At 43.1% G+C, this 15965-nt stretch overlaps 1 protein-coding gene across 2 annotated transcripts in view; it reads right to left on the bottom strand.

The window, feature by feature from the left end:
• Nucleotides 1–15965, bottom strand: part of SDK1 (sidekick cell adhesion molecule 1) — a 365337-nt gene that overhangs the window by 66733 nt on the left and 282639 nt on the right. For both annotated transcript variants that reach the window (XM_015294104.4, NM_204105.5), the window contains exons 23-28: nucleotides 15175–15284; nucleotides 12974–13124; nucleotides 10833–11070; nucleotides 5410–5525; nucleotides 4941–5130; nucleotides 3110–3208 (exon numbers count right to left, since the gene is read on the bottom strand). In XM_015294104.4, the coding sequence (XP_015149590.2) occupies nucleotides 3110–3208; nucleotides 4941–5130; nucleotides 5410–5525; nucleotides 10833–11070; nucleotides 12974–13124; nucleotides 15175–15284 (904 nt within the window). The remainder of the gene's footprint in view (nucleotides 1–3109; nucleotides 3209–4940; nucleotides 5131–5409; nucleotides 5526–10832; nucleotides 11071–12973; nucleotides 13125–15174; nucleotides 15285–15965) is intronic.

The raw sequence follows: 15965 nt of genomic DNA, 5'->3' as shown, positions 1-15965 counted from the left end.
GCTGTGGTGGTTACAATGCTCTTTCAAAAGTTCATTGCAGCAGTAAGATTTGAAAAGTGCACAAGAATGAAAGTAAACATGCAACCTTTAGTTACAACGCCATGCTGGTTTTTTAGCTATTTTTGAAGCACTCCTCACTTCCTCGAAAAGATCACAGAAATAACTCAGCATGAGTAATTTTTACTGTTTCTCTCTGGCATCGACAGTGAACTGCTTCCTCCATGAGCCTCAATTTTTCTGCTATCAAAAAAAAAAAAAAAAAAAAAGGAGAGGAGGGAGAGCTGTTGAATAAAGACAATGGAGCTCAAAGAGGTGGACTGGGGCAATTGGTAGGTAGAGTCCCCTGGGAAGGAAATCTATAGGAAAAAGGAATTCAGGTTAGCTGACTGTTCTGAAAGAGACAAAAATAAAGGTGCAATGATCCCAATGCAGACAAAAGATGTTAGGAGCCCAGTATGTTTGCGTTCAGACCTCACTAATGCCTTCAAATTCAAAACTGAATTGCACTAAATGTTGAAACCGGATGGGTTGCTGAGGGGGTGTATAAATAGACAGCACCGGCACACGAGGACAAAGTCAGAACAGCTACAGTGCAGGTGAGCTCGAACTTAAAGGAGAAAGGCAATGTGAAAGGTTTTAGAAAGATGTTCAAAATACAAGAGAGAGAAGGAGAGGTCAACTATTGGGAATAAAAGATGAGCACAAGACAAGTGACACAGAAGAGCACAAGGCTGACACCTTGGTTGCTTCATTTTCACACAAAAAATGTTGATTATTAACTAGATACTTAACACAAATTAAAACTGACAACAATAGAAGGAGGGATGTAGGCTAGAATACAGAACAGGTTAGCGAATATTTAGCTAAGCTAGATGTAATCAAGTCAGAAAGGCCTGATGAAATTTGCCCTGCAGTGCTATATAACTAGCAGGAGCCATCTCTGAATAATCAGTGATTATATTCAAGAACTTGTTGAGGATAGGTGACATCCCAGAATATTACCGAAGGGCAAACTGAATGCTTTATCTCATAAAATGGAGGAAGAAAGACCAAAGGAATTATGGACAAATCAAGCCAAAGTTTAATACCCAGAAAGACCCTGGAAAAAATATGAGTAAATATATAACCATCCACGGGGATAATAAATTGCCAGAGAACAGCTAATATGTATTTGTCTGGAACAAATAATAAATACCAAATAATCTGTTTTCTGCTTTGACAGTGTAATTGGCCAGGTGGGAAGAGTAGATATGATCCGCATTGACTTTAAGTAAGGCTTTAATATGGTTCCAAGCAGCCCTGTCAGCAACAAGCTAGAGAAACAGAACTTAAGAAAAATACGGCACATTTTGCTGCGATCACTTAAAAGAAAAAGTCAAAATGTTGTTAGCAATAGTTGGCTGAGAAATGGATAGGATATATTAAGTGAGGTCTCACGAGAATAAGTCCCGAGTCTGTTTCTGTTCAATACTTTCATTAATGACCCGGTTGATGGAATTGCCATTCTGCCTGCAAACTTCAAAACTAAAACCAAATTGGGAGCGGTTCTGAGCCCTTTGGAGGACAAGACGGTAATTTAAAGTGATTCTGATAATGAGGAGAGTTGGTCTGGAATCAGAAAGCTGAAATTCAATAAAAATACATGCAGAGCATTGCACTTACAGAAAATAAAAAGCTTAATGTACGTGTAAAAGAAGGATTGACCTGGAATTGCACTGCAGAAAAAAGGCAGGAATTAATAGCAGGTCATAAACTTACTTAGTTACAACAGCAGGGCTGCAAGGAAGGCAAGGCAGTGCCAGGCACCCTGGGATGTGTGACTGGAATGGACTGCGCAGGTCACAGGAGCCTGCAGTCCCCCATGCTGAGCACTCTTTAAGAGACACCCTTCCACCTTTCCTCCCAGCTCTGCATTTGTATCATTTTATCAGCGTTGTGACATTGACCACGAATCGAACAAGAAGTGGAGGAGTTGCACAGGGCACTGCGAGAAGCCCGAATAGAAGAGTTCTTACTCCACAGAACCTGAAAGTTCAGCAAAACATGCTGACCAAGTACAGCAAGGTGAGACATCGGAACAGTGGGAGGCAGCTGAATATCTTCAGTACTTTCTCATCATGTGTACCAAGTGATTTCTTCTCCTCCTTAACCACATCCTGTGATTCAATTCCCAACCTCTACCGAGAGCAAGTTTATAGGACACATAGCTCCTTAAAACAAAAGCAACAAATCAAACCAACAAGGCAGCCTGGATGCCAAGCTTCCTTGAGTGCCTTTGGATCCCATCTGATGATTTCTGTGTCTCCAGGTGCCAGGATTAACCCACAAGAACTTTTAGAAACTGTACACCTCAGCAAAGGCTCTGAGCTCTTGACTCAAGAGCTACACACAGCACCAGACCAGGCCTTTATCTAAAGGATACTTATAGGGATTATCCTCACTCACCTGCTTAGACTACCACAAAACGTGCTCCACATCAGCACAGAACACAGGCAGAATCACTGAGTAAATATTAGATACATCAACTTAAGAGGCATGAACACATCCTTGCATTGTAAAAACCTTCAATGCTTTAGTAGTACAAGGAGTTGCTGGTGTGCTCTGGGTGCAACGGCAACCCAAGAGTTATCAGAGCAAGAAGGTAAGGAGGTTTGTCATGAATTCCTGGCATGCCTTGCTGCCCCTGTTGCCTTTGATAAAAAGCCAGGTGTGATTTAACTCCTTGCAACCTGGCAGACAGTATTGGCTGGAGGAAGCAGCGAAATAGAAGCACTCGTGAAACTGAGAAGTCAGGGATGCATGGTAAGGAGGAGGGAAGGAAAGGAGGGGAAAATCCCACTCTGCCCTGCTGCAGCTCAACAGGTTATACATACAAATGTAGATGGACAGCTGAGGATTCAAACACAGCGTCAGGAATGCAGTGTAATCCCGACTTGGGAAAACACACACCACGGAGCCTGGCAGAACTTCCCTTCTCACTACAGGACCTATTTTCCTCTCTTTAGCCACAGATTTGCTTAAGCGTGGTTTCTAACCCAATGTGCAAGCAGAAGGAAAACCCAACGGCCGCAGCTCCTCTGCTCCCCACCCTCTCCTCCCGGCTCCTTACCCAGGATGATGCCGTTGGGCTCCTCTGGTGGCTGCCAGACGATGCGCACTGACGTCAGCCTCACCTCGGGGAACACCAGCCTGATGGGCGGCCCAGGGGCTGCGGGGGGACAGAGGTGGTGCCCACGGGCACAAAGTGTCAGAGGGGTTACAAGTTTCCCAGTCGCTTTGCACATAAAGCAGCCAAGCTGTAGCTCACCAATAATAAATACATGGTTAGGAGCACCCACGTGCATGCAAAATGCATGGATTCGGAGGAATTCTGTCCACAGGTGTAGGAATTGAATAATATCTCCTCTGTGTGGCCCCAGTGCTGGCTTTGAACTGCCTTCTGATTTTACATGTGCATTCTAAACACAGAGGTCTGAGGCAGCGAACCCGATGCACGTTGATGCAGACAGCTGGCAGCTGCAATGGCCATCCCAGCTTTGAGAGGTGAGGAGATGTTAATTCACACATTTGCATCTCCAAAATTTCCCCTTCGGCACAAATTCCACCTGCCTCACCCCTGATGATACATTTAATTAAGCGGAGCCCAGAGGAGACACAACATATTTATGTCAGGAGTACGGAGAAGGAAGAACAATTTGTACCATTTGCCAACAGGCACTTAAGGAGGGAACTGCTATAATGGGGTTATCTAAAACAAACAGTCTTAAATATTTCACATTATAGTCTGATGTGTACAATTCTGTGACTGCTCTTTCATTCCCTGCAGAGTTCTGCTAATATTAACTTATCTTTGTTTCCTTTCAAAGTCACCACACAGGCTGAATGCTGAGAAAACGGCTGCAAAAATGCCTGGGAGCAACTGTTCCTGCTCTATCCCATCCCTGTCCCCACTCAATCCCACCCCTATAGCCACTCCATCTCGTTCCTGTCCCTGCACACTGCAGTAGATGCCAAGTTAAGCCAGGAGCCCAAACGTGCTTGCAGCCCAACCAAACAGCTTTAATGAAGTTCCTTGTAGATACCAATTTTTATTCCATTTCTACTGGGAACATTTTGATGAGAAAAGAGATTTTTTTTTTTGCTTTTTTTCTGTTTTTCATTCATTGGGACTAATAAGCAGAAGCCTCTTACACAGACACTATCCATCATTTAATAGTGAAAAGGCAATGAAACTAAAAGCAACTCCAGCATCAGCAAAGCCAGAAATACTTTAAGAGTTGAATTAAATTTCTGTCAAACTCCATCAGCAGGAGTGCTCTCACCCCACACGTATGTTCAAACAGAACTGGGGTGAGGGAAGGGGCTGCTCGGGGTCTCTCAGCACAACAAACTGCACTCCGGAGTCCCTGAGCTCATGGGAAGCACTGGAGGGGGCTACAAGAGGGGCTGCTATGATCCCTTCCCAGCTCAGTCCTTATTCTTTTGGAAAGAAACTGAGAATGGATGACTGAAGCTGCAAATTCCACGTCTCTCCTTCAGTCCAAGCAGACCCAGGTTTGTTTATTGCTTCCAATTGCAGTGCTCTACTTTTTGCTTAGAGCATGATTGAACATCAATTGGCATTTATAATTGGGCTCTAAAAATTGTCTTCGGTAGAAATTTTCTACACTGAGCTTCAGAGGACAAATAATTTTAGATTTTTTCCTCTTCATCAGCTGAGGGGAAGGAGGAAATGAGCAACTGGTTTGCTGCCAAATTCCCATCCCATGGCCAACGGAGCAGTGCCGTTACGCAGAGCAAAGATCAATTCCTTCAAGTTCAAATTCAAAAAATAATCCAAACAACCTCAGTTTGGCCTTTCTACACTTGCGTCACTACAAGAAAATGGCGTTATCATCACCACTAAGTAAGGCCCTTATTCTGGTAACCCATACACTTACCATCATCCTTGGTTCTTTCTGTAAGAGCAGGAGAGCTGGGGACTCCATCCCCAATGCGAGTGAATGCCAACACCCGGATCTCATAGAGCACATACTTGCGCAGGCCGGACAGCAGGCAGGACTGCGTGTGGTTACCTCTTACTGTTTGGCTCCTTGGTTCAGAGTCTAAATCTTTTGCTTTGTAAAGTATCTGCAGAATAATGCGGAATAAATGCATATGAATACGGAAAGAAAAAGTTATTACATGAGAATTGAAAAAAAGGGGCATGCATTTAAAATGTTCCTTTTCACGAGATATGAGATTAAATTCAGCAATCAACCCTTCCAAAACCAGCACGCTTCTGATATCTCATCCAGTTGAGTTATGGATGATATTAACATCCCTCAGGTGAGCAATAAATAATAAATAGAAAAACGTAGCCAGGTAGTGCTTCAATAACGAAGTGAACATGAAGCTCCAGCTGCGTACCTTGTAACCCAGGATGAGACCATTTTGCTCTGACTCGGGGACTGCAGACCAGGTCAGAAGGATCTGGGTTGAGCTCACGGCCTCAGCAGACACGTTCTCAGGAGGAGCAGAGGGAACTGGAATCACGGAGATGAAATAGGTAAGGCTTTCCAGGTGACGCTGTTCCATCTCCCTGTCTGCCTGGGATTGTTTTGGGATCCCTTGGAAGAGCACCCTAATCCCAAAGCACTCAGATACACTCTAGACAATGCCTTCTTCTTCTGTATTTACTGTACACCACCTTTACATTTCAGCTTACTTCACAGTCTTTTACCAGTTCATGTAAGAAACACAGTGTTTGTAAGAGCTTAACGCTCAGCACTAAGCACTGTCTATAGACAGGCATTAAACACAGGCAGACACGAATAAACTTCACATTCTTTGTATTTGCAGTAATTAGAGTTACGTTAGACTGCTGGACTTCTACAAAGTCTATCTCCTAGGTTTTTCTCTCCCATACATCTTATTTCTCTATGCCAAAAGTGAGAAGTCTTTATGAATGGGAGTTTATCTTATGGTATGATCTGTTCTAACATGAAGTTTTATGCCACCCTGGCTTCCTATATTATTCAAAAGGAAATTATAGCATCTTGTCTAGAGTTAGCAATAATTCCAGCCACTGGATTGCACCCAGACCTCCCAGTTCAGTGAGAAGTGCTTTAACCTCGAAGCCTTTTGATTATGTGATGGTGCTTAACGTTTGCAATACATCAATTATAGACAGATACATTAAGGCAAGGTGTATTTTCAGGGACTGATACGGTGTAAATGAAAGATATGCCTATTTCATTTATGTTGTAAAATTGGCTCTTATGAAACCAAGATCATTATTAGAACGGATGGCACAGGAACACTGTAATTTTCTGTTACTCGACAGAGCAAACCTGCATTTTCTCATGCCATTAAAACTCAACCCACTGCAGAACCACCACGCAACTGCAAGCTTTTGTGGGCAGGCTCAATGGCTACGCAATGTTATGCAAGCAGAACCAGAGACTATTTTCAAGAGTTCACATTTTATGCTGCCCTTTCCCTCTTTTTTTTTTTAACTTGTGGCATTTCCAACATCTGAAGGGTATAATCTTTCCTAAAGCGTGATACACCTGTCAGACCTCGAGAGAACATTCACCAAGTTATGTTACATGGGTACTCGTGGACAGCAAGGCTTGATTAGGTCCTGAGTATATCGCAAAGCGGAGCACAAATCTCTGCCAAAAAGTAATGCTTCCCTGGCTGTCCGAATGAAAGAGCAGATCAGCTGGTTTGAAGGCTAGCTCCCGAATCGCCTAGCAACACGAACAAGATAATGAGTATGACACCAGAATTAATATAAATGGAAAAATAAAATACACCAGCCCCCACCCCTGTGCACTCAAGGTTAACCACGGAGATAGTCATTTCTGAAACAATTTCCCTGTTACCAATTATTTGGGACACGAGAAGCAGGGCACCATCACACACCATTGCAGCAGACTGAAATCCGATTTTTTTTCCCCTCTAATGCTGAAATGCTCTTTTTCTTTTCTTTTCTTTTCTTTTTTTTTTTTTTTTTTTTAAATCTCCCAGATTTATCCCCCACAAGGATATAATTATGTTAAAGGAAAATAGATTGCCAGGAGCCATGAATGTCTTTGGATAGCTGCCACAACTTTATCTGTAGATCTTCACAAAGAGTTACTCCCACATGAATCACTTCTGGAGAGAGAAAGGGTGGAGGTGGGTCGCGGGAAACCAGAACACAAAGAGGAAAGAAGCCCTTTCCAGCCACATTTATTTTTATTTTATCTGGTTTGAACCCTTTCAGGAGCAAAAGTTCCTTTATTTCACAAATATTTCTTTTCCCCTTTGATCAGCAGCCACCAGATATCCCAAATTCACAAAAGGTCGGGCTGCGGCCAGCTGGCCCTGTGTGCATGGCTGCTTTGAGGTGTGTGTGTGCCATCCCGCTGTGGGCAGGGGGATGCTGAAGCTCACAAAGGACAGAATGGCTGATGGGAAGGTTTATTAGCCCACACTCCTCTTAATCCCCAGCGACAGCCGGAACAGCTCAATGTCCCCTCTCGCTGGGGAGGAATCTCAGCCCAGCACCTGAATGGCAGACATCCTTGCATTCATTGTGTGTTTCACTCCACTTTAATTTTCCAGTGCTATTGTCATATTGGTGTTGAGAATTATGTTTTAATATGGATGTATGAATTCAGGGCGTTGCAACTGATATTACAGATTTTATTGTTGCCCGTCTCTTATCAGGCAACACAGTTTGATCAGCCCTTTAAAGAATGAATTGAAATGTAACATCCATTTATCCGACCCCTCTCCTCACTCAGGATATCCTGCTTCAAAGTAATTACAGTTGGCTATGACTGATCAGTGACTTGAGTGAGGCGTATAATCCCTCTTTCCCCTGCAAACTCTGATGCTGTTTCCTTAACCGTTGCACTGAAGACTTTGCTGGAAGCTCCAAAGCAGAGTTCTCATTAGTAACCTGCAAGAACGGAGCAGAAGCCAAGCAACAGTGTCCAAAAAAATCTCAGAGCTTGAAAGAAATGAACTGGAAAGACCGAAACGAAATGATTAGCTAATCCAGCAAAGTGCCAGCCGCACGATGTGCTTTAGAAGATCAAACATAGGAAATTATAGAGTTACTGGTACTTTGCACTGGGACTTCAATAACAACTCAAGTTTTTTAGTTATCTGTTTTGGCATCTAAGATCACGCATCTTCTTTCTACATCTGATAAAACCGTATTTAATATACAGCAAATGATGCTGCTGCATGTCTTTAACTGGGCCCAAAGCAGCCTTCAATAAGCTAGTTTGTATTCGGGCATTCTAAGAGAGCTAGATAGTGTGATGACGTGGTTCTCTTCATTTTTTTGCAGCTCCTTTTAGCTGAACACCCTTAATTGTTTTCTGAAAGTAAAAATTAAGCTGGCATATGGTACATCTGACATCAATTAAGAAGTACAAGTTTGGAGCTAGGTTCATGGCAAAAGCAACATAGCTGCAGCACAGCATGTAAGCATTTTGCCTGTAAAATTAGATATCGGGGGCCCTCTCTCAGCCTGTACAAACTGACAAATCTCTGCAGTGACATTGAGCCACAGCTGAATTACCCAGTGATGCTTTATCACACGGCAACTGCTTCGTGAAGGTCAGGCTCTGACAAACCAAGGGACTGATCCTTGCCACGCGCGTGTGCCCATGCTTGTGTAGGAGCTCATCTAGTGAGGCGAGCACACACACACTCGTGGAACTGAATGCCTGAAGATATCAAAGCACTGAGTGAGGTGTGTTTGGGATGAACTGTTTGAAAATAAGAGGGTTTATATTTAAAAGAAATCAGCCCCATCACAGTTGCTCTACACGTTGCAAGTCTTCACAATTTCTCGCTTTTTCTTTGTCATGCCCACTATCATTTACAGTGTATAGAGTGGAAACTGAGCTTGTTACTCCGCAGTTAAAACCAACACGTTTAGGAGACCTAAAGTACTTTGATAGCATACGTGCAGTTTCTCTCATGATTCAAAAGCCAGTTCTAAAAAGTGCTTTGACCTCTTTCTGTGGGTATAGGTAACTTTTATCCATATTTTAACCCCATTTGGAGGTGCACACAGGTTAAGTGCAGATCCCCTCTCACACAGCTTGCTGCTATGCCAGCGCTTTTTGTGTACCGCAAACCTAAAAAGATGCAGTCAGAAGTCTGAGCCTTGACTTGCTCTATTCAAGGAATCAGATGTTAGTATCAAAGAAAGTACATGAAAAAAAAAAACACACACACAAATGAGTCCTTATGGCCCAGATCACAGCTCTGTATTATTTTGATCCTGGTTTCAGCGTGCCTCCTATAATCAGTTTCAAGTCAACCCTCTTTTAATACTGCAAGAGGAAATGCCAAACAGACATGTGTAACCTCTGATCTTTAGATGCTGAGCAAGAGAACTGTAATCCTAAGGTTTTATGAAATCACTTAATCTTAGTATTTACTTCCTTTCAAAAGAAGTGTTTGAAGAGCAGTGGAAAGGAGAAAATGGAGAACGCGGTATCTTTTTATTATGACACAAAACACTTCAAAACTACTTTGTCTAGGGCACGCTATCTCTAACTCCAGTACAAACATGCCCTGTTTAAAATACTTGTGGCAATAGCTTTCCAATTACTCCTTCCCAAAAAGCACCACTTTAATGGAGTGGGATGACTTTGTCTAGCCTTCTTCTCAGCAGTTCAAAGGACAGCTACGTGAGGCAGCAGAGCAAACTGTGCACTCTCTGCAGCTCTCACGCTTCATGCCAAATGATGCAGCACGATGCAGAGTGCTCACGCATGCACATATGTATCCATCAAGGTGGGGCATGGATATAATTGAATTCCAAAACACTCTCATGAAGAAAAATGGAAAAAATACAGCAAGAAAAAATATCAGCATTGGGCTTTGCATAAATACAAGTCACAGAGAGCTTTTAGTAGTTAACTTTTAAACTACATGTGTCATCTATTCCTCTATTCATCTGCAACATAAATTTTAATTTATCAGGTGCATGCAGGGCAGGTTTGGGAATAGGTGATGTGGAAGCTAACAGCCAGAGAGCAGCTTTTCAAGATCTGTCTTTACTGCCGCTGTTGTGCTAACAATAATTTACTGCTGCCCAAAGTTGTGAGTTTGCTGACATTGTTTGAAGTATCTATGCTAGTATGGATGAATCAGACAACACAGTACCTGTGCTCTATGTCTACATGAAGGTTATGTCTACATAAAGGTTACGTCTACATGAAGGTTATGTCTATATAACCTTCCATACACAGTTTTAGAAGGTAGTTTTGAAAACGTGTCATCAAAGGCTCAAACAATTATCTCACTTCCATGTGGCTCATTAGCCCTCTAGAATAATTTGTGCCCTTTTAGAAATACGTAGTGCTTGAAATTAAATTTCAGATAACCACGACTGCCAGAAAACCTGCCTCAGGCCAGGAGTGGGCGGGGGAAGGGGACATGAGGGGCAACGAAGCTGTTAAGGAGGAAGAAGAGGCAGAGAAGGATGGACATGAGCTCCTTGTTGTGCTGCCTGCGATGCTGCCAAACTGTGGCAGGAGCAGGAAGAGGTTGTTTCATTTGCTTTAAATAAACAAGGTTTAAACAAACCTTTCATGCAGGTTTATAGGCTTATGTATGAGAACATGAGAGGAGTGAAATAACTAAATATATAAATAGGTAAGCTCCCTCAATTGTCTCTGTATCTTTTTGCCTTCAGTGCACCAAGAGATCATTCATTTTCCTTGTTTTTGATTTAATGGGCCAGCAAGAAAAACAGCTGAACAAAAAAAAGGCATCACATGCTGAACATTCTTGGGTTTGTCCTTCCCAGCCAACACGGGGCTCTGACTCACCAGACTCCCGCGTACGACCTCGCACCACTTCGCTCCACGGTCCTGCCCCGATGGCGTTGAAGGCCTGGATCTGCAGCTCGTACTCCGTCCACTCCTCCAGGTCCTCGATGGTGCACTCCCTTTCCAGCCGGTCGCTGATGACCTTCAGCAGGGCGGAAGGCTGCAGATCCATGCGCCAGAACTTGATGCGGTACCCCACGGACTCTGGGTTGCCATTGTACTGCGTGTCGGGCAGGGGCTGGAGGAGAAATCCAAACAGAAGCCCAATATTAGAGCTCAGAGCACAGTGCCAGAGCTTTGCAAATGGTGTGCCAGGGCGGTCTGAACTCGTGTAAGGCCACAAAAAGGCAAAAGAGATGGAGGGGCTGATTTACATTTCATGGCCTGTAATTTCTGTGTTGTTTGAGATTTCAATTTTAACTTTAATTTCGTGCCACATCGATACGCAGACAGAACTATGCCACTTGCTGTGGGTGCATCAACAGAGATGATACCAATGCAATGTATTCAGGACTTTGTGATTAAATATGGAAATGAATGATAAATTGCTGAAGCATGTGACAAATTCATTTATCGTACTTTTTTTTAAAATATATTTTTTTTTACTGACTCTCTCCCTGCTCATTTATCAGCAGAGATTTATTCCAGTATTCCAACTCCCCAAGCAATTTCAGAGATTAAAATATGAAATAATTAGCCTACTTCGTGAAGTTTCAAGCTTTTCCTCATAAAACTAACTACATGATGCCGCAGATGGCTGAGATTCAGTTCTGACTCACTGGCAAAGTTTGATATCCATTAACATTTCACAGCGCAGAAGACTGTACCCTGCAGGCAAGCAGGGCTAAAAATGTGACCCCTGTTCTGTTGGAAGGAAGGAATTCCCAGCTCCCAGAGGGACACAGATTCACCTGTAGGTCTTCAGAAAGAGAGATTAAATGCTTTCAAATGCTGATGTTATCAAGCATGAAAAAGGTACACTGCGGCATTTTTAGCTGTGCTGTTGGCTCCTCCTGAACCCTGCACAGTTGGACTCATGAAAACCAGGCTCCCAGATAGTACAGCAGGGAAACACAAGCCTAAAAGTTTTTCAGTCTTGAAAACAACTTGGAGTTGATTTTGATGTAAGATATGTGGCCACAGTAGCAAAGGTCTAAAAATGTGGGCATGGTGAAGCCATGAATGAGTTATGTGGGTCCTACCAGATAACTGCCAAAGCTCTCCTGTAGACCCCGCTGTTCATTTGGTGGGACCCTGAGACATTTCATGGGCACTGAGTGTCTACAGGTGAGATCTGCCAGTCTTTCAGGGTTCAGAACTCAGTCCTGCTCCTCAATAGCAAACTGGAATTATTTCCCACTGATGGGAACGACCCTCTCTTGTTTCTATAGCCAGATTTTGTCTCTCAGCAGTAATGAGTTTATGCATGGAAAAGCTAACGTATGGGCAAAAGGAAACCTGTGCTTCATCAGCTTCACAGTACAGTAACCCCAGTGGAAAATCCTACCCACCAGGGAGAAAGAAAACCACTCTGGAGCAAGCTGATTGCCAAACAAGTCCTGGTGTGCGGTAAGTGAGACAGTCAAAGGGGCACAACGGTGTCACCAACCACTGCATCTTTGCAATTAATTCTTTGTTTCTAGATTTTATCAAGTAACCTCACAGCATTTCCCTTATCTATCTTCCTACAGGAGTGTAATGTGCAAACTTTGCCATCTTTGAACCACTCAGTACCTGTGGAATGGCTGTCAGTGGCCCCTGTGTACCTCCTGGGGACAGTTTTACTCAGCACAAACAACTGAGCCCCGGGAAACTGCAAATTGGCTCCAGCATTATATTTCTGTCCCACACGTTGACCCAGACAGTGGAACTGGAGTCTCAGAAGCCAAGGTTTTACACACAGGCATATATTCCCCTGATGAAGTGGCAGAGGCAGTGGCAGTAGGCAATTTAAGTGATTAATAAGGCACTTAAGGTAAGTCTCAGATTTCCGACTATTCTGAAAAAAGGAAATAATTTTGCCGTCAGCCTCATGCTGAACGCAAGGGAAAAGCATTCCCAAGCTGCAGGCAGCTCCTAGGGACCGAGCTGCACCCCAGCTGCCACCACCCCACCCCTGCACCCATCCATCCCCATCTCACCACCCAGCGCATCCGCAGGCTGCTCTCGCTGGCCGTGCGCACGCTCACGCTGCCGGGGGCCACGTCTGGAGGGGCTTGCAGGGTCTGGATGACACGTGAGGGCTGGCTCAGAGGGCTGGCACCCACCACGTTCACCTGCCGCATCCGGAACCTGCGGTGGAAGAGAGAGGCAGAGTGTGGGACCACCCTGAGAGCCCCCCCGGAGCGGGAGGGACGGGGACCTACAAGGCGGGTATAACTCAACAGCCTGCAAAGGTCGTCGTGTGCAGGTCCCCTGTGTATTCACGGCTGAATGGTTTGTGGTAACTGTGTTCAGATCCTCTCAGGTATTAGAAAAAATGAAAATGAGATTAGCTTAGGGTCGATTAGAAACTTAGGTATTTGTGTGAGAAATTTATGTTAATTATGCCAAGTCTGATGAACTTACGCTGGCAGTAAGTGATTTTCTTTTGCAGTGTTTATACAATACATCCAGAAAGGTATTAAAATATCAAACTTCAGATATTCTCATTCCCTGTCAATATAAAAAATATACCAGTGATAACATTTCCCCTCAATTACTGGTTGAAAGAAGCTGATTTATCCTCGTGCTGCGTTTTCAGCCTTCCTGCACAAGAAAGATTAAGTTATTTAATATGGATATGGCTCTTTAAAAAATAACCTGTCTGCTTGAAACCATCTCTTCCACAATAGAAATCCCCATTGGGTCACAGAAGACTCAGAGAAATCTTTCTGCAGGAAGCACCAAATAATTAAGACTTGCTGTTCATTTCAGATGCTCTCACCCCTCGTGGACACAAGTATGGCCATTAGAGGTACCCAGCACATGACCTGCTCATATGAAACACTGCATCTTTGGACCTAATGGCTGAGTTTGGGATAAAGGTGAGCTAGTCAACATGGCTGTGTTTGTTTATCTGCTCTGATCAACCCCAGGATAGGCACTACAGGAAACACATTGAACAAATACACTGAACAAATATTGTCCTTGATTCTACTCTCAAAGCATTGGCACAAAACATAGAAAAGAAGCTGGCCAATAAAGATGGGGTCTGATAATTAGCTCTCATTATTTATTTCCTCGATGTGTAATGATTAAAGCTGATTATAAAACAACAAATACATTTGGCACCAACCTTCTGGATTTCCAAAAACGAAATAAAAGTATTCTATGTAAGCAAAACTCAAAAGCTCATCCCTGTGTTGGTGCATGCCTGAGAGGAATCAGCCAGCCAAAATTCAAGGAACTGCATTAGCATTTGAATGGTGATGAAAAAAATCAGAGGGGGTCACTCCAGTATTCAATAGGTATACAAGGAAAATGAGCATGATGATCCAGAGAGACAAATGTAGCAGTCAAACAAACCAAAATGTTCCATGTTTACAAAATAAATCCCAAACTCATCATATACTTCCTTATCATTTGTTATCCCTATGGCATTTCTCCATGCAGATGCTAGGTGTGCAAGTGATGCTTACCTCACATGGACACTGAACACTGAGCTGTGGTACAACCTGCACTTCATGCCTGACTCTCTCCATCTATAAGGACTGGCTTTTTTGTAGAGACTCTAGCAAACCATTTCATAAAGCATTTCTCTGTTAGGACTGAATATCTCAAATTCTCAGATCTTGCCTGTGCTAAATCAACACATCATTTGCATTGCATTGATTTTAAAAATCCATCTCATTTAACTGGGGTGCACCCATCACGTAGATTCACTTCAATCAGCCTAAACCTTGCATACGTCTATTAAGTTTAATTCGGGAAATTCTTATAAACAAAGATTTCGTCTAATTGATGTTACCAAATTAAGCTAAATCAATACAATGTTTAAGCTGGTGTAAATATGTAATTACAAGTTTGCACCAGTTTAACTACAATTGATTTGTCACTGATTGATGTTACAGTGGTGCACTCTTCAGATGAGGGAAGTCACAGGATATCAGTAGCCCATAATACCTCCTCACTGTGCACTTGGCTTCCCTTTTAACGTTATGAACTGTACTGCATGTAAATTACAATTAACAGTATCAGACAAGTAATTTTAAGTATAAACTGTGGAAACAGTGAACCTTTTCCCTTTTGTTCAGATAACAAAATACAGCCAGCTGTTCCTGATTAGGAAAGCTGTTTCACGCTGCAACTTGCTATTTTTTTTTTTTTAATCATGCTGCAGCTAATTACCTGCTGTTCTTACCTGTAATGAGTGTAAGGAGTAAGGTTTGGTACCTCCAGCATCTGAGCATCAGGCTCATTGTCCACCTCATGGAGACTCACCCACTCCTCTTCCTCACCCAGTACTCCCACCTGCACAGGGGAAAGGTCAATACAAACACAAGTATGTGTGTGTATATGCATATATATGTAGAGAATCACATACACTCATTTTTTCCAACGTGTGCCTCCATAGGGAGGAACAAAAATACTTCTGAACACACAGCATCCAGTTAATATTTATTTTCATAAGAAACAGCTCTAGTAAGAGCATGGCCACATTAGCCAATTTTCCTTGTACTGCTGGGACTTCACTGGGATTCTCTGAGAGGATCTATTCCAGAAGAACACCATGGGAGAGCTATTACCCAATTCAATCTCACTGCAACAATACAGAAGTATCAAGGAGTAATATAACAAAATGAAGAATAGCCTTGATAATAACTCACATGTACTGATGCATACTAAATAAGTCTCAATGGAGACAAATGCCACGGAAATGAAGACAGAGAAACAAGAACAAAGTCAAAGTACAGAAGTGTTTTAACCTCAGCTGCTGGGCTGCACTTAGACCAGGCTCTTCCACGTGCAGTGCTTTGTATTAATTAATCCCAGCACTCTGCTGAAAGTCAGCCCAACGCAGTCCCTCAGCACTGTTAGAAGGGACAAAAGGGTGATGGCAACTGAGAGCACTGTTTTCCATATAGATTGCTGGAGATGCAATGGAGTTGAACGAGGGCTTAAGGAGGAAGCCAACGAGGCATGAGAGGAAGA

The sequence above is a fragment of the Gallus gallus genome, chromosome 14 (assembly GCF_016699485.2).
Source record: "Gallus gallus isolate bGalGal1 chromosome 14, bGalGal1.mat.broiler.GRCg7b, whole genome shotgun sequence".
NCBI classification, from domain to species: Eukaryota; Metazoa; Chordata; class Aves; order Galliformes; family Phasianidae; genus Gallus; species Gallus gallus.
The sequence above is the reverse complement of the archived record's forward strand: the minus strand, read 5'-3'. Positions and strand labels throughout refer to the sequence as shown.